Genomic DNA, 26,235 nt, shown 5'->3' with positions numbered 1-26,235 from the left:
TGTATGCCTGGGCGTTCCAGTTATCTCATGCCAGGATGCTGTTAAAGACACCATTCGAGTATGGGGTGGGAATTCTATATAACACTTTGCTTATGGGAGAGGGGGTTAGCCAGTTTGGATTCCTATTAAAGTTTGGAGATCCCAAATTCTTAAAAAAAATTAAATTGAAGATTCTATTGGGAATGGCAAGGACATGGGCCCAGGTATTGAAATCTATTAAAATAGGGTACTATAGTTGTAGGACTCCCTTATGGGATCTGCCCGATAATCCGCCCTGGTTGGGAGATTCACTGGCGGTACCTATTTAAGAGGCAGGGGTGGAGGTTTGGGGAGACCTATTTATCGAGGGGGTATTGCTCTCCTGAGAGTGTTTGAGTAGGAAGATAGGAACAGGACTAGCCAGGCTAAAATATTTGTAGATGTCCAGCTGGTCTCGCTCTTACACTGCACAGCCCTCACGAAGAAGCAAGTTTCCATTGGGAGGTTACAGTACCCTTATAATTCTCTTAATCGACAAACCCCCGGCTAAGAAGGAGATTTCATCCTGGTATAACCTGATTTTCAGGAGATGGATGGAGTTTTCTTGTTACCAGATGAGCTTTGGAGGCCAGATGTAAGCAACTCTAATTTGCAAGAGCTATGGAATACATCATGTAGAATGATGTGGGATGTTGTGAAACCGGCGTGGTTGCGCAGGAATCACCTTTTTACTATCCACAGAGCCTACTACTCTCCCCTCCGTCTCTCTAAATTTATGCAGGGGAATATGGTGGTGTGTGCTAGGTGTGGGCTCCTGGCAGCCTCGGACATTCACATGTTCTATGTGTGCCCTCTCTTGTCTCAGTTCTGGGAAGCCATTTGTAGGATCCTGTCGTCTTCAGTAGACTTCAATATAGTATTAGATCTTCCATTGGTGATTTTCGGAATCTTGGAGGGGGTCTCCACCTTGAAGAAGAAGCTAATCTTTTATGTTATACTACTCGCTAGAAGGGAGATATGTCGGAAGTGGAAGGACCCTTCACCTCCTTCTATTAATGATTGGTATGTTTCTGCCCTGCAGGTCCCCAAGCTCGACTTGGCTAGAGTAGGGAATCCAGATAAAAGATCCTTCTGGCGCCTCCTGAAATGGGATCATTGAGAGACTGGGGTTTTTTTTTTTTTTTTTTCCCCCCAGGTCCAATGATTAAGCCATCTTTCCCATTTTTGGGTAAAAGCCGAGCTCTGATACTTCGTTTAGTACTCTGGCTGAACTACTGAATCCCCCTAAAGGTTATAGTATGGTGATCGCTGGTATGTCAAGCCATATTGCTGAGGGACGAGGCCCTTGCTTCACGTCTGCCCCTTCCAGTTTAAATGTACTGAGACAGCATATCGCTTGTTAACCTATGGATTTCATATACAATAACTTGGTGGCATATGAGGACAAAAAAAAAAGCCTCTCTCTCAGCAGTGCTTCTTAATTTTGTTTTCTGTTGGTCACATAATGTCAGGCAACAGCTGCACTATCAAGCAAGACCTTGTTTAGGAGATAATTCAGCCTGGACACTGGAACACAGTGCGATGACCAATGAGGCAGGGAGTCAAGGCACTGGAACAGGGAGTTACGTGTCCTGGGACTGACACTGCGAGCCTCAGATGCGAAATACTGACAGAGGACAGGAAAACACAGGGACAAGGAGACAACAACAGTGAAGAACAAAACATGGACATTCACACTAGGGAAAGAAGACACATCATGGCCATTGGGCCAAGGAGATGCAAACATATGGACAGGAAAAACAGGTGCTAGTAGAGAGCAACAGGGAGACCGGGAGAGCGGAACACGAAAAAGGAATAAACACTGAAAGAGAAGAGTGGAGCAGAACAGGAAGACATGTTCACCTTGAGAAGAAGAAATACATACCAAGATGGAGACAGGTAATGAACACCACTGGAACAGGAAGAAACAAACACTTGGACAATGTGAGCGGGAATCCAGACCACAAGACACCAAGAAAGGAGAAACAGGAGCAGAAGCAGAAGTAGAAGTCACAGACAATTGGACAAAAATAGAAATATATGAAGGAGGGGCACTTGCACTGTGCAGAAAGACACCAACACTAAGGCAGGACACCCAGACACAACCCGTGCACACCGGGACCCGCAGGTACAACATTCAGACAAGATGAAGAGCACATTGATAGTGCAACATAAAAACACTCACACTGGGAGAAAGGGGTGCAAGGAACACACCACTCAACACACAAACCTAACTATAACAACAAGATATTTAACCAATATAAAAGAGCAACACTCACGAACAGAGCAGGTGTCGGTAAAGGGAGGTTGGAAATTGGACTCTTCTTAGGACCCGGAAACTAAGCGAGCTGACATGACAACTGTGCCTTGAACATCAGAAGTCAGCATAATCATTCGATAGATTGATAATCATGATGCACCTAGTCTAGGGTTCGTTTCAGAGGCATGTGATGAGCAGCTGGTCGAGTCTTTCTGAAATCGTTAAGGGCTGATTTAGATCTCGGAGGACGGGTTTCTCCGTCACAACGGTGACGGATATCCCGTCCGCCGAAACATCAATTCTGTTATATCCTATGGGATTTATATTGCGGCAGACGGTATATCCGTCACCGTTGTGACGGAGTAACCCATCTGCCAAGATCTAAATCAGGTCCTAATTGTGCCTGTGATCAATCGTGTTAAGAAAACAGTGTTTTGATCTCATCTAAATCTTGTAGAAGATGAAATGAAAGTGGTGCAGATGCAGAGAGTGGGTCGCGGTGCCTTCTGTGACATCACATTGTAAACATACATGCTTTCTCTATGGTGAAAACATTATTCCCCTTGGTGCAACCCCTTTTCCTACACCTCCCATCAAATATGCTGGTGATCCATTCCCCGTCTCATCCTGGTAGTCATTGGCTGGAGTAAATTTCTGAGTATATCCATGGTGAGAAAGTCAGATCAGAGTTTGTGGGCATTCACATATTTACATGGCAAACCATGTTCTGAAACACTCTCGTCCCACCTCATACAAGTGATTTACTAATGCAAATTCCTTTGCACTCTGGTAGGGAATTCTACATTTCTATATCCATTTACACATTCGATTGACCCTTTTGTGAATTTCAGGCAGGAGTAAATGAGGTATTTTGGGACATGAACATATTTTTACGGCTGAAAACACTTTTGTGAATAGCGCCCATGAGGTACATGAAGCAGTGATGCCCAGCACTTGCGGCTTCCCTCGAATCCAAGCCCTGTGTGGGGATTTATGGCAAAATATGCTAAAGCAATATCGAGTGCAGGATATTAGCTATTACTTCATCGCAAAAGTCCACATCTACATATCTTAATGGTAGATGATATCTTTTCTACTCTTAACTCCACATCTATACATATAATCAACGTACATAGATGTGGAGTTAAAAATAGTACATTATACTTGCCTATTTTTACTTCTGTGGCAGTGGTAGCATGTCCTGCACTCTTTATTGTTGCACAAGACTATTTAATGTATATTAACGTGATAGCACACCCTGTGTGGCTGGCCTGTTTTTTTCCACCAAATGTTCAGCTAATTCAGGAGCAAGTACCCTACTGTACTTCCATGCCACTTTATTACACTTGTAACCTTGATGTGCCTTTTCTTCTAGACCATTACGCTCTAATTTGGGCATAAAAATCTTGAGCAAATCTTTACGCCACTCAAAGCGGGGCATATGATGCAAGGCACATATAAGCAAAAATTATGACACCTATCTATTTACACAACTGTCTCAATTTAGCAACCTCCATCATATCCCATTTGTAGGGCACCGAAAAAAATACAATTCCGCATGTTCTACATAATTGTGGATTTACAGCACAAAATTACAGATTTCAGCAAGCAAATGTGTTTCTGTCTCAAACAGATCAAAAGTTACTAAAAAATAGAGGGCCCGATTCACAGAACTAACTTAAGACAAAATCCTAAACTTACAACTTTTGGTATTCACAGAAGGCATTCAGTAGTAGTAAAGTTAGGATTTTGTCTTAAGTCTGTCTTAAATCTGTTTTACGTCTGTCTTAAGTCTGCCCTAAGTTTGTCTTAAGTTTGTCTTAAGTCAAACTTAAGACAAAATCCTAACTTTACTACTACTAAATGCCTTCTGTGAATACCAAAAGTAGTAGGACAGACTTAAGACAGACTTAAGACAGACTTAAGACAGACTTAAGACAAACTTAAGACAGTCTTAAGACAGACTTAAGACAAACTTAAGACAAACTTAGGACAGACTTAAAACAGACTTAAGACAGACTTAAGACAAAATCCTAACTTTACTACTACTAAATGCCTTCTGCGAATACCAAAAGTAGTAAGTTTAGGATTATGTCTTAAGTTATTTCTGTGAATCGGGCCCAGAGACACGAAGTGCCACACAGTGGTGGAACCTGTGCACAAGTTAGATGGTTACTTTGAGTCACTGTTTACTGTATTCAGTATTAATCAAGCACTAAAATAGCAAAGCTTTTTGTCCAGACATTACTAGTCGTTGTTAAAATGACAAAATAGCAAGATACTGCCATGGAATGTTCTGCATTCTGCCACTTAATATTCCTTTTCTTGGCACAGTTAAGTCACAGTTTATTCAACACTGTTGCATAAACTGGTCCTCCTATGCTGCATAATTCCAATGGCACTACCAACCGGACTGTCTGTAGAAGGAGAGGGGCCTGGAGTGCCAGTTGAACAGGAGCCTTCATCCATCATGGCCCTGTGCCAGAGGCTCACCATAGGCCTGGCCCAGTTTCTTGCAATGAGCAATAATTTGGATGGGAAGGTGGGTCTTGCATTCTCTCGACACTTTACAGGGTCCGAGCGCAACCCTTTTCCTCGTAGCCCACTGCTAGTCAGCAGCGGCTCCTCATCAGAGGCTATAGCATCGGCGACCAAACAAAGGATGGTGAGGCGGGTGGGGTCGTGCGGGGAGGGTTGTTAGAAATAAAAAAAATGTAAACGTACCTTTTTCCGCCGGCCACCTCCAGGGTTGTGTCGTGTTCGCCACCTCTCCTCTTCCTGGGTCCCAGCAGTCCCTGAGAGCCAGACTCCCATCCAATCCCCGTGCTGCAGAGCAGCATGGGGATTGGTCTTAGCAGGCAGGAAAGACACCCTGCTCAGGCCAGGTAGTCTGTGGGGTTTCTCCAGCCCAGCTGTTCAATGCAGCTGGGCTGGAGAAAACCTTAGTGCGCATGTGTGTTTTGGTCGGCCTGAGACGGGCGGCCAAAACACATATGCACACTTAGGGAGTGGAGTGCACGTAGCACTCCTCCTCCCCCCTCCCATGCCTAGGCCCTGCACCTCCCAACACCGCTGGCTAAGAGCCGGCAAATGCAAAATAAAACGATGCAAGAACATTCTTTTATTTTACATTTGCTGGTTCCGAGCCAGGCATTGGGCGACGCTCCGCCATTGTGGATGAGCCGCCACTGAACTAAAGGACGTAGCCCAGCCCCCTATGAGGCACAACTCTCTGCCCCTTACCTTTGCTACTAAAGAGTTAACTGAACAGGGTTCATGGAAAATTGAGTTTTAAGTTTTCATGAACACTGTCAGTGCAGCAGGTCAGCCCTCTCGTCCACCTCTGCAGGCTCCTAAAGACAGGAGGAGGAGGGGGCTGAAGGGGGATGAAGCACGATCCAACTACAGAGCGTTGTTTCAAAACACAGCACTTTATAGCTGGGTGTCTGGACTCCGCATGTCTGAGGGGCGTACTTCAACCACTGTCCCCTCACACTGGTGCAATCCATTTTATTTAGCCAACATACTGCGCATACTCAGGCAGCACAGTATATCTGGAAAATGTGTCTGTCAGGGGACACCTCAGTGACTGAGCTGGAGTTAGAGTGATTGTGAATGTTATTGAGAGTAAATGAGAATGAACGTGAGTGGAAATCTGAGTTTCAGAGAGTGTATGAATAAGTGTAAGTTAGTGCGAGGGAGTGGGTGAAGGAGTGTGAGTGCGTTATAAGGAGTGAGTGATTGGAGGTTGCGAGGGTGTGGAAGGGCATTAGGCGTGTAGCTATCAATGGTGCAGCAGGTGCAGTTGCACCTGGGCATAGAGTCATTGAGTGTGAAAGGGTGAGTGTGTGTGTTTGTAAGTGAGAGTAACAATCAGTGAGTAGGAGTATATTTGTGTGCGAGTAACTGTTAGTAGGAGTGAGAATGAGTGAGAGAGTGTGAGTTACAATGGGAGAGGGGAAGAGAGTGATTGTCAGAGGGAGTATGAGTGAGGGAGAGTGAGTGAGTAAGAGTGTGTTTATTTGCAGGTTTATGTTTCTGAGTCTGCCACTGGCCATGTCATACTCAATATAATTCTAGGGTTATGGCGGCACCCAAGATAGCATGGTAACATGCTGCCGCTGGCATATTGGAGGTAATTCACGCCATAAGATAGGGCACACATGGCGAAATGCAGGCCATGACATACAAGAAGTAATTCTTGGCATGGCCTTTGTGGAAAAAAATGCTGGCACCCAAGGGAAAATTCATATGCTGAAATACTGGAAGAAATACATGATATAAAAGGGACACCAATGGCAAAATGCTGGTGTTGGCATACTAAAGAGAATTCTTTGCCTTAGAAATGGCAGCCATGGCGTATTGTTGACAAGTGAGCGGGTTGGGGGAAGCAAACTGTGATAAAATGCTGCCTCGAAAATACTGGAGGTAATTTTTGAGATATGGGCCATCCATGATATTTGGACAATAGCAATGATAAAATTCTGCTACTGTAATACTGTGTGTAATTATTGCTATTAGGAGTACCTGCAAAATGCTGGATTTTGGCATAATGAAGGTCGTTTTTAAAACATGGCCAACTCTCAAGGCAAATTTAGAATAAGTTGGGGTGAAATTCTGGCATATATTGCACCCCTTTACTTTTGAAGATCGCCAGCCGCCACTGGGTTATGTGTTTGTCAGGCTGATCAAGGCTGTCTAAAAAGTTGGAATGTGGAACTGGGTCTGAACAGTCATTGGGACAAATTTTAATCCGGCCCACCCTTCACAGCCAGGAAATATCCATTACAACGCAGTCATTACAATGACCTACCTTCACAACGCAACTGTTACAACGCAACTGCCTTTAAATCGCATGCCATTACAATGAATGCCATTATAACGCATGTCACTACAAAGCATTACATTACAACGCATATCATTACAACGCATGCCATTACAACGCATTATAAGGTAAGTAATGGAGATTTATTTAGTATTAGTGTGGGTATGGGTTTTGGGGTACATGGGAATAGTAATTTTTACCCCTACACTATCCAACACTTACCCTACTATTGCACTCCCTGGAGTGGGAATAGTAATTTTTACCCCTACACTATCTAAAACTTACCCTACAGTTGCCCTAAAAATATTATGTGTTGTAATGATATGCATTGTAATGGTATGCATTGTAATGGAATTCGTTGTAATAGTAGTTTTCAAAGAAATGCATCATAAGGGCATGCGTTGTAAAATCATGCCATGTAATGGTCGTTGCGATTTAAAGACTGCATTGTAAAAGCATGCATTGTAATTGCATGCATTGTAACGTCATATATTCTCACAGCCCATTGTTTCAATCAATCAGATATGTCAATAAACAGTACCATTGATGAGAAAGTTATTAAAAATTCTGAGAACGAGAGAAATTAATTATGTTTCTGTTTCTTTCTATTGAAAAGTCAATGAATGGAATGCAATGTACTAAAGTGCCCATCAGTGTTGCTGTACTTGCGGTATACTACTCGATGTATAGTTTAGCGCTGTCCACTAACTGCAAGAAGACGCATAGCGCGATAGGAAAATCGCAAGTAAATGAAGAAGGAATCAATAAAGTGAACTGATAACCCATTCTGTACTCACAGTGTGTTGAGGTTTTTGAGTTTGCTGAAGGTTTCCTGGTGAATGTCTCTGATGCGGTTAAAGCGCAAATCACTGAAATAAAATAGAAGAAGAAATAATGAGACCAACCATCAGCCAAGTGACACCTAAAGAAACAGAGTATATGAAACAGCTATCCCCAGAGCTGGAGAGACCTACACACCTTGACCATTCCTAAGTTCTCCTTTGTTTTCTGTAAATGCATCCTTCTCTGAGCTATTGGTTGAATTAACAGGCTGTGAAATTATTCAGATATTGATAATCCACGACCTGTTCTTCTACGCCTCTACTGACATTGTATGACCATCTATTATACCATGAAACTATTCTGCATGTATGAGGAAATGTTGGACACCTGCAGCCCATGCAATATCAGATCTGGTATATATATATTCACTTAAAAAACCATAGGTTTCACACATGTTATAGTTAGGTGGACATTTCACTCGTAAAAAAACAATGAAATTCCCCCGTTATAGTTAGGTCAGATAACTATAACTTGCGCGCCCGCAATCCACTGCTGATGACGTCACATATTACATCACTCATGACATGGTCAGTGGCATCACTCATGACATCACTGATGACATCATCCTTGTGATAGAGTGGCGGTCGCGCGAGTTATAGTTATCTGACCTAACTATAACGGGGGAATTTCATTGTTTTTTTACGAGTGAAATGTCCACCTAACTATAACATGTGTGAAACCTATGGTTTTTTAAGTGAATTTGCAAGGTTTTTAAATGCTAATTCCTAACTATAACGTGTGTGAAACCTATGGTTTTTAAAGTGAATTTGTACGGTTTTTGAAATGCTAAGTTATGTATTTTTTAAAAAAATACTAATTTTTAAGGTTTTTCACCGTGCGCGCACGGTGCGCGCACCCTGCGATTTAAAAAATTTTTTAAAAAAATGTTTTTTCACCCTTCGGGGTCCTTTAGGGACCCCCTGACAAGCTCTCTAACCTGCCCCCTTTTCACGTTCGCCACCTCTATTTTTCACTCTCGCACCCACAACAAACAAAATGGCGGCCGACACTGCCTGATTTCGACCGATTCGAACGTTGACTGACATGTAACCACCAATAAGAATTACGCTCGCGCACGTTAGGGTGCGCGGCTATAGAATTTATGTGGTTTAACTGCAATTTTCTCAGGAAATACTGAACAGATTTACTCCATACATGCAAAAGGCACATGCCTGACCTGAGGACTACCTCTCTGCCAAAGTTCAAGTAATTCTGTTCAGCCGTTCGGGCTGTACCTTCGACTAAAGGTCCTATGGAAAAATGCATGGGGAAAACGCGTTTTGGGACCCCCCTCTTTTCTCGGCCCCCGCTTGACGAATCACCCCGAGACTTTCAGGGTAGGAGCTGAGCGGAGCGCCCCATTAGTTTTGAAAATTTCGCGAGGATTTGTCAACCGGCGCCAAAGTTATTCAAAATAGAATTTTCAGATTTCCTATGGAAAAACGGTCCTAACTATAACTATCTACTGGCGACCGCCAGTAGATAATATATATATATATATATATATATATATATATATATATATATTTATATATTTATATTTTTATTGACATTTGCACGATAATAACAACACTTTTCCAAAACTGGCATATTACAGCAATTACAGTGTTCTTGGTTTCAGTCGATCAGGATATATGATCATTTAACATAGGCTATTGCTTAACTCCTACCAGTATCCACAAATCTCATATGTCATTATCACTTTTTAAATCACTGGTAACAATAACTATGAACCTACCCCCCAACCCCCGGTTATGGTTTGCAACGTTCACTTCGAGGCTTGGAGACCATCGGTTCTATTGTGTACCTCAACTATCTGTGCTATTTACTGGCGTATGGGGGACCTCAGGTATGGTTAACATGTCGGTCCTTTTCTGAGTGGAGCGTAAGGAAAGAGCCTCCCTCTCCGAGGGATCTTTTCCTTTGGTTAAGTCTGTGAACATTAGGTACCAAGCCCTCACATAATCCTCAAGATTATCATCCCTCCTGACCTTTTTATCCATATTAATTCTGCAGTGGTCCACTCCAGCATATCTCTAATCCACCTCTCGAACATGGGTGGATCTGGACTAAGCCAATGAATTGCGATTCGCCATTTTGCTAACAGGAGGCCCAGCTTTATGAATTTCCTGGTGAGTTTCTTGGCTTTTGGCGTGGGTAGCAGTCCCAACACCACCCCTTTAATAGTGGCTGGTATGGTCCATCCTGTGACAGTCTGCAGAATTTCTCCAACCACCCCCCAGTAGCGCACCTGCTCAGGACAGTCCCACGGCATATGGACAAAATGCACGTCCGAGCATTTGCATCTGGGACATGTGTCTGCCCAGTCCGGCTATATCAGATCTGGTGTTTTGGAGAAAGCTTGCACTGCTGCAGGCCATGATGTACGAGTTCTAGCCAGTTGTTTGCTGGGGAAGCTTGCGCTGCTGCTGCCTGTTCTGTTTAAGTTCTGGTCTGTTTTTGAGGCAAGATTGAACTGATTCTCAGGCTCTAATAATACTGGTCTCGGTGTGAGGGCACTGTGTAATTTCAGTTTTTTGTTTTGGTCTCTTTGTGAGGGAGGAGAGCACTACTGCTTCCCATGCTGAGTTATCTTCTGGTCTGTTTGTGGAAGAATCTAGCACGTTGACTGCTAGAGCTGTGTACATTCTGGTATCTATGCAAGGGAAGCTTGCACTGCTGTTTTCTGTCTATATACATTCTAGTCTACATATGAGGGAAACTTTCATTGCTACAGCCCATACTGTATAATTACTGATATAGTTGTGGGGGAAGCTTGTACTGCTGCTGCTTCTGTTGTATAAGTTCTGATCTTTTGTGAGAGGATTGCACAGCTGCTGCCCATGCTATAGAAGATCCGGTCAGCTTGTGGAAGAATCTTGCATTCTGCTTCTTGAATTGTATACATTCTAGTCTCTATGCAAGAGATGCTTGAATTACTATTGGATACACTGTATAAGTTCTGGTTTCTGTGGGAAGCTTGAACTGCTGTTGTACATGCAGTACAAATTCTGGTCTATGTGTGTGGACATTTGCACTGGCAGTGCCGATGCAGTGCCTGGTTTGTCAAGAGTCAAGATAACTTTATTCTGTTTTCAGGAAAAAAAACATAAAAGTACATAAAATCAGCAATACAGTATATAGTTACCATGATCTATTTACAAACAACATGAGAACAATTCATTCTGTTCAATTGCTAAAAAGAATAAAAACATGATATACTAATACAGTTTTCTAATATCAATTGCAACTTTGATGAAATTGGGAACCCCAGTACATATATCAGTGGTTGCCAGAGAGCGTAAATGATTAAAACTGTCAATATAAAAACATTTTTTTAGAATCGGAACTAAAGATTTCCTCCTAGGCTCTTTGTAAAGGGTGCAAAAAAGCGTAAAGTGCAATGTGCTTTGGGTTGCCAAATTGTCACAAGGACTAGGCACCAAATTGTCCGTCCACCCAGTCTGCTTCGGAAAAGCCACAGAGAGGGCCTGCTACCTCCGGCTGAGAACGGCGCGTGTTTGCCCTAGCAGAATGCGCCTCTTTTATATTTCTTCTCGCGTTCTCACGGATGCTAGCTGAGCAATCAAAATAGTGTCCAAGGCCTAACTTGTGAAGGTTATCCCTAACAAATCGGAGCCTGGTTTGTCTTTAAGGGAGGCTCGCCACCATACTGCTATCTTGTAAAATGTCTTACTTCAGTGATCTAATTAAAACAAGCAACTGACTGGATCTCTAACACAACCAACTGAAGCTAAAATCTCTAAAACTCTACTAACTACTTGCTTGGGATCTGTGGCAGGATATATTGAAATCAACTCCCTAGAGGCAGGATCGCTCCACCTGGAATGAAGAACTCCTACTTCATAACACTACTCAAGGTAAAGAACCTTGATTCATCATACTCGGCTAACTAGAGACTGATTTCAGATTGAGATCAACAGTCTGGACTTCAAGCAGACGGAGGCGCCGAGAGGACAGTGATATCAATTTGGAATGGTCAAAAATGGGACAAAAATATGAATTGGCTGCACTACTTCCTAAGGACCTATCTACTTCTTTTAACTCGGCACATCACAAAACACACACACAGTGACAGGAAGAATTCAGCATCCATGGGCGCGAGCTCGACTAGATCTCTTGTCTCAATGACAAACAAAGCTCAGTGACAACACCAATATTCATCTCCGCCCCTCACAGCCCGCATTGCGCAAGGCTGGAACACTTCTTCACTTCTGTTAATTCTTTACCTCACCCCCTTACCAGATCTAATGAGTCCTTTCAATGACAAATGTACCTGATATGTAGAACAATATACAAATCCCCCTAAAGCATGGATGCCCTGTAAACATTGTTACATTTGGTCTCGATGGAAACCTCCGCGCCACTGTGGAATGATGATCAACCATCTTCAGCTCAACTGCTCAAAAACTGAGATAATAACTTGTGAACAATTGAACAGCCACCAAACCACTACAATAAGGCAAAATAAGTGAATTATCCATGGTCATCATTGACTCAACCCTATCTCTAAACCTCCTTTGTTAATGAAGTCACAATGTGAACTATCTGCTCCATAGTCAATAGAGACCATCCTCACCTTTCATAATTTCACGGGTGGAGTATGCAAACAGCCTGTACCTAGACACTCCCCGCTTTCCTCTACAAACATTCCGAAGGATCCAAAACACCACAGCAAGACCACAAGTCCTCCTCCCCCGAAGGGCACACATGACACCAGCGCTCTAGACATTACACCAGCTGCTGATAGACAAGGGCTCTCTATTCAGAAAACTCTGCTTCATCCAATGAGGTATCCAAAAGGAAGACCAATGGTAGCTACAAATCAAACTGCCACTACACTACAAGAATAGGACACTACATTGAAGATTAGCAGGGTGACTCATCCTGCATCCTTAGTAGAAACAACCTATTTATGGAATTTCATTCTCCATGCAAGCATCAAACATTGATCTCACTGCAAGTCAAGATTAAAAAAATATCCAGGGTTATCAAAAACATTCAGGAAGGATGTAAAAAACCTGGCTATTCCAGAGATGATGACCCAGAACATCTGAGCTCAAGCACCATATAATTCTGGGTCAGAACAATGTATCCTGCCCAAGAGGGCGAAAGTCACCAAATTGCACATGATCAGCTGTTAACAATACAGGCTGGATGTCTTGTGGTGATTAGTTGCAATTGTGAATCCTGTGACAATATCCTACCACAGAGGACTGTAATGAGTACAATAACAATACACTCTTTGGATGGCCCTGATAAACCTACTAAGGGACTTGCTTACATTATCAGAAAACCACTCAGTCCCACTGAACACATTTACCCAAGACCAAAGATGTTCATCCACTAAGTCGAAAAGTGACCAGTCACCTATAGTGGGCATTCTGGAGGACTCCAATATGGGAATCTCCACCCAGATATGAACAGTTTTTTATATAGCTGCCATCTTGGTGGATTATAGTCCATCCCTGAAGGGCCGACATCCAAAAAGAAAAGTTAAAACTTGACATCACATACTAATGCACCCATGAAAGATGGCTGTAATATAGGCCCTCGAGGCAGACATCTAACCTCTCTCCATCACTTTGACCCATCTACTGCTTGTCTATAAAGGAAAGACTTACAAAGGAAGCAGCTCAAAGTGTGTCATTTTCCATGAAGGTGTTGGGATAGAGAAAAATAGACCATAGAAAGGTTTTCCATGATCAGCACAAAGATAATGCGGGGCCTACAGAATAAACTTCTAAATAACCATCCGATGTATAATCATAGCCTGAGTCTGCTCATACCTCCTCCATCACATTGCTCGGTGCTGCAGCTCAAGAGAAGATAACATAAGTATTATGTCGTAAATATTGTTTAGAAAAATATCTTACTATTGGACATAGATTTTCTGTTATTAACACCAATTGTGAACTATTTATGTAACTGATATTTATACAGGCGCAATTTAGTTATACTATATTCAGGTACCATATCAAGCCAGATCACCACGGTTGCACATTTATTATGTTTTTTCAAAAGTCTTAATAAGTAGAGAAATTGTTTTCTTTGACCAATATTTCATATCATGGTGATGAGTACAATCCAAGATTTTGTTGTTAGTTGATTCATTGGCAAGATCTTTAGCTAAGTAGCGGTGTTGTCAGATATCTGAAATTTGTACCCAGGGGCTGTGGATGTGCTGGTGTTTGTTGCTTTTGCCAAAGCGGTATTACTTACCTAAAATTTCTATAATGCAGATGAAGTGATTAGCCCTGATTTTTAATGTTTTTAAAATATCTTTATTTGCATTTTTCCAACATAAAGGTAACAATGATTACATGTGATGTAGGGATCCGGTGACCACAGCAGGTGCGATAAACACTGTCATGTACGTTGTTGAAATCTGATAAATTATAACCAATATCAGTCCTGTATAACTAGCAAATGTACACGTGAATGTAATTTCTGTACATAGTGTCGGATGCATACGTCAGAGGAATCGCACTCTTGAGTCCATTAGGGTAGCAACGTATTTGCCTTACCCTACCTCGTTGCAGCCGTTTGTCGGCGTACCCATTCAGCAATTTACATGGGTTTTTGCGCCTTACTGTCCATTTCAACAATAAAGTTTGAAGCAAAATATGATACAATTTATGAACAATCAAACAAGAAAATGAAAAGGGAAACCATCGTCAATTCGCTTCGCCTGAGCTTATTGTATGTAAGGAATATAGATTACCATAACATCTTACCTGAACTAGGCTCTCCGCCCCTACCTCGTACCACCCGATGAAATGAACATTTGAGCCTCTCTTCCCCCGGTAGTCATGTGCCATATGAATGTCTCCCTTTCGCCTGCTAATTTTTTATTGTATCATGTGTCTGGGGTGTGGTATGTCTAAGTGATTAGCCTTGATTAACCAGTCTTTACCGTTCTGTTTGTGAGAGATCCGGCCTCAGATCTCCTGAACCTAGGCTGAAGGATTCAAATTTAGAGTTTGCACACCCTTTAATTTTGATGGTAATGAACAATTCTTTTGATATATTTTATTCCTACTGAATTTATTTATGTGACTATCTTCTGTGATTTTAACTGCCCACACAATAAATATTTTTAAGTCTTAAATCATTGACTGGCTTGTCTCATGATGGCACAATCCCCTCTTAATAAGAATCAAAAGGAGAGGGAGGGAAGGTACTGGAGCCAGTTCACTTCCCCTGGTGTATATGTTTTATCAAAGAGAACTAGCTCTGGAGTGGGTGCTCCTAGTGTATGTTTGTTTTGGAAAGGAAACACATTATGTTTATAGTAAGGCCCTCACTCACCAACCTAGTTGGTGACATGCTTCATCATCGGGCCCCACCCAAGGCACCGAGTGCCCCTTGGGTGTGCCATGACGCCTGGATACAGCGGAGCTGGTATTGTGCCGTGAGAGTGCAGTGAAAGGAAGTGAACTAGGTTGGCGAGTGAGGGCCTTACTATAAACATAATGGGGCATATTATCAAGCCCAATTTCGCCACTTTAGTGGCCGTTTTCGGCCGAAAAGCGGCGATTTAAACATCGCTCTATTATCAAGGACATGCTAATGCATGTTTCCTTGAGTTAGCAGCCGTCTGTTCTCCACTTTGCATGTCAGCGATATATATCGCTAATGACATGCAAAGTAGGCATTCCTGACTTAAACTCCATTGAAACAGTCGCAAACACATCTTCCCTCTATTATCAATGCCCACAAAGCGATAAGAAAAGTCGCGCTAACCTCGCTTACCGCTGGAATCTAACTCCTCAAAAAAACTTGACTTAACCATCTCGTCGATGGGTGGTGGATTGTTAGGTCAAGTACACACTTGCCTATTAGCAAGCGTGACATTAGCGCAGTTGATTTATCGCTGGAATTCTCACGCTATTGCTGGTTCTACACGCTATCGCTGGTTTTCCTATTGCCTTTGCGATACGCATTGATAATACCGCGCTATCACGGCGAGGAAATCCGGCGATAAAAAAAAAGTGCTGAGCGCGCTTTGTGATAATCATCGCAAATCGTTGATAATATGCCCCAATGTGTTTCCTTTCCAAAACAAACATACACTAGGAGCACCCACTCCAGAGCTAGTTCTCTTTGATAAAACACAACCCCCTCTTGCCAGCAGGCTGAAGTTGGAAGATAAGGGAGTTTTATCTCTTATTGTGAGAGGCTCATCCTCAGCAACAAAGGGCTCCTGGTCACAGGACAAGCAGTGCCGACACCTGAACTTGCCTACAGCAGGAGTTCAACCACAAGGAGCACAGCAGCTGGCTGGGTGTGTGCACTCTGTGGATTCTTCCCTCTTTTGACCAGTGTTTTGTTTTGTCTACCTGCATCACAGCTTCTAGATGTTGTTGTCTAAGGACTCCAATTATCTTTTTATTTAGACAATTCTTGCAGGTGTGCTATTCTCATCCGGGCACGCTGAAACGACGGAAGCAACTTGGCACATTTTTCAGATCAAAGTAACTCGTTTCATCCTATCTTATTTACTTTCCATGGTATCTTTCAGAAGTACTGAATGTGTTAAAATAAAGATTCAAATTCTGCACTTCTTGTTTTGATGTCGATGGCCCCACTTATGAGAAAGCCTCTTTTAGGTGCATGGAATATACGATTCTGGCAGGCATCTCCAAGCCTAAATCCACTTATTGTGAGTTAATCTACATTGAATGGGGAATAAGCAAACACACCAGTTTTTCCCCCAGGGGAAATTCCACACACAACTTCTCTTTCTGTGGCAAGTAATGCTCTGATTTACCACCTATAGTGAGCTGGTGAAAAATGTGAGTGGGGCACTGGTGCAAGGAGGATAGTGGGGTGTGGAGTGTGGTGGAGGGAACAGGAGGATGTTGCCTGGCAGGTAGTATTATTACATGATCCCCATGCCCCAGAAAGGGGTTGGTTGAGGCAAGGCATTAGGGGCTCTTGGTACTTGCAGTCCAATCCCAAAGAGAGAGGGAATGTGGCTTAATGGCTAGGGCGGTCGACCTCGGAGCTGGGGAACCGGGTTCGGGTCTAGGCAGGGATGCTCAATATTCTGTGATTCTGGGCAAATCACTTACTCTCCACGTGCCTAACAAAAATGAATGTGCCCCTCTGTAATGTAACTGGTGCTCATATAAAGCGCTCTGATACCTGCGGGTCTAGTTCGCGCTATATAAAACTCCCCCCAAAAAAGTGATTTTACCAGTTTGATTTTTGGGTCTGTAGTTCCAGCATATGGGAATCTGGATACGGGAAGCCTGCGACCATTATAATAGGTGGAGTAGTATCCCACCCGCTGATACTGACCTTCTCAACATGCAACTGGGGCCTATGTGTTCAGTTTTCCATGACAGTGCTGTGAAATTCATAACACTTTGTCTTTGTAAAGATTCATTATTATTGCTACCACTTGAGACTGGAAAGCCAACCCTGGTGTAGGTGCTATTTAAGTAAACAGCCCACCTGCACTGAAAAGGAAAGGCAAGGCCTGGTTGGGAACTAGGAGAGTTGGTGAAAGGTTGATTTTGTGCTCCCCAGTGTGCATGTAAGATCTCCACCAGGGAGGCTTCGCCTGGTCCAAATCTTTTTTCTACACGCCGCCTACCTCACACCTCTGCGACTTCACTGTGCTGGGCTTCGGCCTGACGCCCACTGCCCCCATTGTGCCCACCCCCACGCCGATTTCTACCATATGGTTTGGTCGTGCTCTGCGATCCGGAGATATTGGGAATTGTTAACCCAAGACCTGACGGGGGTCCTGGGGTGGGAGGTGCCTCTTGATCCTATACATGTTCTGTTTGGAGTCACTGACGGATTGGACGGCTCTAGGGCGGAGAAGCTTTTCCTTAACACAGCACTGGTGGTCGCCAAGAGGAAAATTGCTGCACATTGGTTGGACACTGCTCCTCCCACTATAGGGTGCTGGCACTGGGGGGTGGATTGGTGTGCTGCGCAGGAGTGGCCTCTATATGTGGCCAGGGGATGTACTGAGAAATTTTGCCGTATGTGGGGCAAATGGGTCGGGGTACTCGATGATTGAGATGGTGTGGTCCTCTCTTCAGGCACATGTGGATATGCTTTTAGTGATTTCCTTCTGTAACCTTGATGTCACCGAGATGTGTTTTTCTCCCTATTTTGATGATGCATATGTGGCTCTGAATGGTGCTGTTTGTTATTACCTACAAAACTCAATAAAATTGGTTGTCAAAAAAAGATCTCCACCAGGGCAGGATCACTATGACTAGATTTACAATATGTTTAGGGGTGAGTTTGTGTAAAGCAAGGCAGTACTCTGCGGCACAAATGACATCACTGATCAACCTTTGTGTGCAAAATATTTTTATGCTTAAAGTTGACATGAACACATTGCTTAATTTGGGCCGGTGGTTTCCGGTGCTTGACACCAGCATTTAATTTTCAACACTGGCGCTTGTGACAGTCTGCCACAAGGTGGTGCTGTTTGGCTAATTTAGAGATAAGCATAATAAGAGTTAATTATTTATTACATATACAATAAAAATTACTATTACCTGCACCCAAGTCATTCTTATAGCTTTGGGGGCCTAGAATAGTCTGAATTGTCACACTTGTAGGAGTGCTATGGATAGTAGTTGTGTTATCACTATCATTGGCAGCGCTGGCAGGGACAATATGTGGTGCAAGCTGCAGTGGCTTCCTGACGAGAGTCCTGACACTTATTTTTTTTTACAAATTAAGCACTGGAACATAGGTCCAAAAGTGTGTTGTGTCGCAAAGCACCAACCCGCTTTGGTCCTTGAAAAGGCAGCATAAAGGGGTGGGAAGATGCAAAGACTCATTGTTTTCAATCTAAGCCACTCCTACTACAGTAGTGAGATCTGACTTTGCATGAAATCCTGACACTACATGGAAGCAGGCACATGCAAGAGTCCACCGTACTTATCATGTAATATTATTACATGTTACATATTCCAGAAAAATACACATTTTAGGCAGCACACCCTGAGCTGTTGTCCTCTTGTTGACTTTACTACTGCAGGGTGTATCTCGATTACACAGCTCAAGCAAGGTAATGCTGACTCACCTCTGCTCCATAGCGCAGCCCTTGGCGCTGCACTAAAGCAGGCGCTAAAACAACTTTTTCATGCAAGCACTGATGATGACATCATCAACACATAACTCTTTATAAATATAGTGCTGTTTATGTTTCTTTACCATTTGTACAACACATCACTGCAGGTTTTCACACAGCGCTGTGTGCCACAACCTCCTGATACAGAGACCAGCCGCAGCCAGGTCCAGGGTCTGCCACTCACACTGCCATGTACCAATTCTTAGAGTGAAGGAACCTTACACTGCTGCTGCCTGTGCCGTGCTTCTTCGATCTGTAAGGGAAGCCTGCATGCCGCTGCCAAGTTTATATGTAATGGAAGCACAATCTGCTGCTCACCGAGCTGTCGCTGTTATCTGTCCATGACGGAAGCGCTTTCTCTTTGATGTCAATGCAGGCTTTTGATCCCAATTTTACATTCTGTTCTTTAGAAAATTCATTGTGGTGTCACACAATTGAGGGAAACCGTGTAGTAAGGACGGGGGATCAATGGCCTAGTAGGATGACATAGGAACCTCCTTTTTAGGTCGAGCATTCGAGACCTCTTGTATATAATTCAGAATATACTTTAGTATATATACTTTAGTATATATATGTGTGTATACTTTGTGGGCTCTGGAGATAAGCCCTAGGACTTGTCTGCTTCCATTTTTTCTGTTCAACTGCCTCTATTTAACTGTATTGATAGAAAACGACCAGCAGAGGTCAGTAAAAACCAGAATTGCTTTCTGCTGACGAACTTTCTTTTCTTTATTTTTCTGGCAGGTGCCTCTATTAACTTTCATGATAGAAAACGACCAGCAGAAGTCAGTAAAATACAAGAATCACTTTAGCATTCTCTAGATTGCAATCTATAGAAATTGTATTCCATGAGCACCCGTAGACAATAATATTTTTTTCAAATCTTGTATTTTCAGTGGTATGAGCACCGAAGGCCCTGATTTTATATTAAAAACAGAGCTTTGGACTCTACCATTTCCTGCTAAAAGGCAACATTTCTCTCCAAGTGTTCCCATACATGGCGTGTCACGCAGTTTGGTACTTACTTTCCCTCCATGTTAAAGAACAGTAGATGCTTCAGCACCCAGGCTAAATGTGCTGCAGAGCTAAATACATAGAAGGGCCTCAGGACAGGCAGCTTTGTAAGAACTAAAGGAAAATTGAAATTGAGGTCCTTAGTGACATCATGACTGACTCTGGGGGGAAATGGCCCTCAGTGCCTAAAAATACACTTAAACTGGATGCATTCGGATACAGGTGCCTCAAAACATGCATGTTATTAACTGCTTTGGACTTCAGTGAAGAAGAGTCTTACAAAGAACGTGCCAAGAACCACACGTCATTGGCGTCATCAGTCCAGACCTGTGTTCAAACTTAGATACAACTCTGATCCTAATATCCATAAAGAGGTACTAATTGATACCAAAGAAAAGGTAACTCCTCCCATATTTCTACGTGAAGAAACTATGGAAAGAAAATCTTGGTACAAGACCTTACTTAGTGCTAAAAGAGCTAACGCTTCTCCAAGTTGGAATCTTGAGGGTACTTCTTTTTTAGAGTATTTCTCATACAAGATAGCTCAGTAGCCACTCCCAATTGCGAGGCATAATTTGATGTCCTTCAGATAGTGCACAACCTTAAACATTACTGGACTTATCCAAAATATACTGCATCTGCTTGATGATGCGTCTGGCCTCATGAAGCCCAGATCGGTGCTTGTCTAGTCTTGTGAAAGGGATTTGTTTTCGAGCATTTGGTGCCAGTGTTTTGGAGGCCATTAACAATTCCTTGACGCTTGGGATAGTTACGAAGAAGGTGAAACAGTTGGTGGTAACACCATTGTTATAAAAAGCGGATTTCACTAGGTTGACACTAAAAGCTTCTCTCTTAATCCCCTTGAAAATTTTGGAAAGTGGCATGACTAAAGAGACTGAGAATTTTGTGTAAGGAAATATTTGCCTGGACATCTTTCTGAGCGGCTTTCAACCTCTCGGGGTGACTGAAACATTTTTAGCAGATGTTAGCGATTTCAAGGAATTCATTCTGTTAGATTTGTGAGGCATTTTTCACACTGTTGACCATGATACCATCGTCCCATGAGGTCCGAGAGAGACAGGACTGTCAGGGGCAGTGGTGTAACACAAAATAATGGAGATCCCTCTGGAGAATGTGATGAGGGGCTCTCGAGATTCCCATATCTCACAGATATTAATTGACCTTGGGCTGAACGGGGTCCCTTGAAGGGCTGGGGCCCAATAGAGGGTTGGGGCCCCTCTGTACTGCAGGGGCTACAGGGACTTGCAGTAGGCCTCTGGTCAGGGGCCTTTTATCAACCTGCAATTTGTAGCACATAAGGTAGTATGACAGTAATGCTACTCACACACTACACAATGCCTCCATCTCTCCAATCTTTCCTCTGTGGCTCACTACGACATATGTTTCAATAGTAACTTTAGCAGGGGCATGGGGTATGGCTGGAAAATCAAGAATTCTTACTACTAAATGGGAAGGGTTTATGGACAATTAAGCACTGGTTAATTTTCGCTATACTTTCCTGTAGGGAGATATGCACTGAGGTGGTAGACATCTCCAGCTACATATGCAAAAGTTACTAGTAGTGACTTTACAGTTGTAAATTCTATTCTAGGAGACTCAAGTCCCTGGTTTGTGGAGATGCAGATATATAAGGTTACGCCTTGGTGTAACTGAACACTGAATACTATGAAATTGTGAACAGCAACATTGAAAATTGTGAATAGTAAAAAGGGTAGAGTTACTCCTAGGTGTGGTATATACAAGTGAGTAAATATACACGTGTATGGGCCCCTCAGATTCTGCCTTTGTGTGGAACGACATATTGCCATATCATACCAACAGAGTTTAGGGAAATTTAAGGAGTGGTTTAGGAAGGGAAATGCTAATAAAAGCACATACCCCTAAAAGAGTAAAACCATTGCTATTACCGAACTTTTCTTCTAAAGTTACTACAGCCCTATGTTTGTCAAAACATATGTAAATCTTCCCCAGCCCCTATACCTTGGAGTAAGTCATCACATGGCATCCCATGGGTACTGCAACACACTCCCAAAGAAAACAATGGAAGTAGGGTAATAATATAACACTCTGGATGAACTAATTAAATTATTAAAAACTTTAAACTAATATACATTTATCTAAACACATAATTAGTAACAAAATCTTCTATATACTAAAGAAAAAGAAAAATGTTAGTAAATGTGGAAAATGTTTAAATTATTCTATAGACATTAATTAAAAAATTAAAATATTTAAATAATTTAATACAAATAATAATTGTAAAATAATGTGTTGTAACATTTTATCTTAGGAGTTTCTGGGTTTTAAATAACATTTTAAAATTGATTTATATTTTTACATTAAATATTTTTATGGATTTATTTTAAAGAATAATATATTTTATTAATTCTCCCTATAGTTTCCTATAGTGAGATTTGCACCAAGGTGGTGGACATCTCCAGGTTCATGCGCAAAATTACTAGTAGTAACTTTACACACGTAAATACTATTCTAGGAAGCTCGAGTCCCTGATTTGAGAAGATGCAGATGTATAAGACTACACCTTGGTGTAACTGCAGACTGAAAAGGTGAATAGCAAAATTATAAAAAGTAAATAGCGATAAGGGTGGAGTTACACCTGGATGTAGTATAATTAAAATGACTTTGTGTGGAACGTCATATTGCCGTGTCATACCAAGACAGTTGCACAAGCTCCTTTTCGTAAACCTTTGTTCCGCTTCACTGGAGGGTGCCACAGGAACCCTTTATGTCTCCAGCCCTGTTTGATGTCTATGTAGGTCCACAGACTGCACTCTTATATGAATATGGCTTCTGGTATAAATGTATGCCAGTTACACTCAGATCCTGCTCTGTCTGGGGCATCGATGGACTTTGCGTATTTTCCCTAAAGTTTTACCAATGCTTGTTGGCCAGGCCGTGTGTAATTGGAAGTGCAGCTAAAGGATGAAACTTAAATCTGATATATTACTAATGCTTGTCTGGGGACATAATCAGATCTCAACATCCGCAATCTGGCAAGAGGGCTAAGAAGGGCTGTGCCCTGTACCAGTGTAAGCCAAGCAACTAATTGCGGCGTCAAGTTGTACTCTGCACTATCTGTGTTATCTGAGGCTACAACTGTGTCAGAAGTCTGGTATCTGAAGAATGGGCAGTGAGAGCCAAAATGCTAGTGTTAGAGAGAAGCAACACCACAAACCCCATTTGCTTTTATTTCATCATGGAGCAAACACCGACGCACTCTAGGCACAGTTGTTTGCCCAATGGTTTACAGCTTTGTGTTATTTTTTATTTACGGGGTAACCCGCCCTGTGGCCTCAATCCTTCATCCTACCCTGCTAATGGGTAAATTTCTACGTATTTGCCACCTGTATCTCTTGCATTGTTTATTTGTACGACGCGGTGCAGGGGACGAAATGTCCATTGACAGGAAAGACACTGCGCAAAGGCCGCATGCCCACATCCCCTAGACTTCCAGATGATGTCACACAGTTAAAACAGTGGAGGTCAACACCAAAAATACCGTCGGGGTAGAGGGTGCGTGGGATGGGGGAGGGGGGAGAAGGGGCGGGAAGAGGGGGTCAGCAGGAAACACGTGGGGGGAGCGTGCGGCAGGGTTAATAAATAAGAATAAACACTTACCTGGTGCACCTGTCTGCCTCGCACTTCTCTGCTGCAGTTCCTGTCCCAGGAGTCCCTGGTAAAGCAGCACGACTCCCATCCAATCCCCGCACTGCTCTCATATGGGAGCAGTGCGGGTATTGGCCTGAGCGGGCTGAAAAGTCGCTCCGCTCAGAACAGGGAGTTTGTTGGGTCTCTCCAGCCTGGCTCTTCAGTACAGCTGGGCTGGAGATACCTGAGTGGGCATGTGTGTTTGGCCGGCCTGAGACGGCTGACCAAAACACCCATGAGCACCTAATAGTGCGCATAGCACTTCTACTCCCCCCTGCCATGCCCCGGCCCCACCCATCCCAGCACAAGCTGGCTCAGAGCCAGCAAATGAAAAATAAAACGATACTAAGATATCATCTTAGTTTTCTATTACTGGCTCTTGTCCCACCCTGAGACCCACAACATCCTCAAATTTGCCGCGGAGATGTGCCGTAAAGGCAAAGAATGGAAATTACAGAAATAATTATTCATTTGATATGTTATAGCACTTTTATCTAAAGCTCTGTAGAAAGAATAATGCTACAAAACGATACAACTGTAGCCAAAGCTAAGACTGATGAGAATTAGTGTGTGAATGATCTTTTAGCTGATCCCCAAAAGACAACAGAGTAGAAGCAGATCTCACAGCAAAGGGAAGTTGATTCCATAAGGAGATTCCATAACAAAGAGCCAATAATGTGAAAGAGCGAAAGCAATGAGGGGGACCTTGAGGACCAGGTTGAGATAGCAGGTCTAAAGAAGATGAGCAGAGAGGTCTTCTGGGACCATAATGCAAAATCAAAGAGCACGGTTAAGGGGAGTCCACAAAAGTGTACCATTTAAAGACAAGGCAGAAAAATCTACATTTACACTGAGAATAGAATGGTAGCCAATTAAGTTGGAGTGAGAGGAGATAGAGAAAAAAGATGCTCAACATCTTGTGATTCTGGGCAAATCACTTAATCCCCCCCGCCTAACAAAAATGAATGTGTCCGTCTGTAATGAAACTGGTGCTCATGCAAAGCGCTCTGATACCTGATGTCTCATGTAAAGCGCTCTGATACCCGATCTCTCGGGTCTAGTTCGCGTTATATAAAATTCAAAAAAATTAAAAAAATGTATTAAAATAAGCGCAAGAATTCTGTGAATATTAGGTATTTAAGAAGCCGACATACAGAGAAGTCTATCCACAAGGCATGTAAGGGGACGTAAAAAAGAACTGCTATGGTACTCTTTACAATACTCTTACTTGCCTTTGTGAATCTGCCTTAAGTCATCTAAAATGGGACATTTTGGGTCATATTCATATATAACTAGCAAAAATTGAAGATCTGTGCACACCATGCACTTTTACGCAAAGGGGGATGGACTATGTCGGGCCCGACTCACAGAGACATGTATGATTACACAAAACATTACTCCCGTAGTATTACTTCCTGTACTCATAAATACTTTTACGATTTGGCCACAGAGATGAGAGGCAACTAAAATGGGACAGAACCAACATTTGCAGAAGGAATTCCAAAGAGCAAAAAGCACTAAGAAGTTTGATTTTAAAAATGTTGAATATATGATGAATATATGATGACAACAAGTTTTGACAACAACAAGTGTTGAAAACAGAGTCAATGTGAGGTTGGAAGTCCAGTGGGGATTAGAAAAAAACTAGATTTAGGGCAGGTGTACAGTTGGGAGATGCGTCACGTTGTAAAGCCATGCGCCAGAAGTAGGCGTTCCGGCGCAGGGGGGGGGGGCGTTCCAGCGCAGGAACGCCTCCTAAAAGTGGGTGAGTGAAATCTACATGGTTTCACTCAGTCAATCAATCAATCAGGACATTTGTAGAGCGCTACTCACCCGCGAGGGTCTCAAGGCGCTGGGAGGGGGGTGCCGCTACTGCTCGAAAAGCCAGGTCTTGAGGTGCTTCCTGAAGGAGACATGGTCCTGGGTCAGTCGAAGGGGGGTGGGGAGGGAGTTCCACATCTTGGCCGCCAGGTAGGAGAAAGATCTTCCTCCGGGTGTGTGTGAGAAGTTGGCCTGGTATATGCTGTTCACTAGTTCTAGTGACCACCTTGTACCATGCCAAGCAACCCTTATGGTGTGGTTGTAAGTCAACCTTTTTGGACTAGCTGCCCTAGTGGTAGCGTAGGCTAAGCAGTCTTTGAGGCTAAACTCGTGAAGCGTGTTAAGCAAGCTGTTTTACCAATAGTAACCCCCTTTTATACCAATGAAAGGACACCACACAGATATATATTCAAAATATATATGTATTTATTTCTCAAAGTAACCCCTAGTCTCTTTATGAGCACAGGAGCACAAATCGTCAAACAAGATTATCACAGAATACACAGAAGTTTGCACTTTATATGGATAGGCCCTGGTGGCCACTCGAACCATATACTAAAATAGTGGTATAAGTACCACGAACAGAAAAGGGAAAAGGCCTAGGGCCTCTAGAATCGCTGGGCCTACAAGGAG

General features: G+C 42.8%; 1 protein-coding gene across 1 annotated transcript in view; it reads right to left on the bottom strand.

Moving 5' to 3' along the window:
* LOC146812611 (peroxidasin homolog) overlaps positions 1-26,235 on the bottom strand; it is a 211,116-nt gene that overhangs the window by 166,868 nt on the left and 18,013 nt on the right. Inside the window, exon 2 of the mRNA XM_085619678.1 lies at positions 7,901-7,972. Within this exon, the coding sequence (XP_085475804.1) occupies positions 7,901-7,972 (72 nt within the window). The remainder of the gene's footprint in view (positions 1-7,900; positions 7,973-26,235) is intronic.

This window comes from Triturus cristatus, chromosome 7 (genome assembly GCF_964204655.1).
Source record: "Triturus cristatus chromosome 7, aTriCri1.1, whole genome shotgun sequence".
Taxonomy (NCBI): Eukaryota; Metazoa; Chordata; class Amphibia; order Caudata; family Salamandridae; genus Triturus; species Triturus cristatus.
This window is presented reverse-complemented; position numbering and strand designations above follow the sequence as displayed.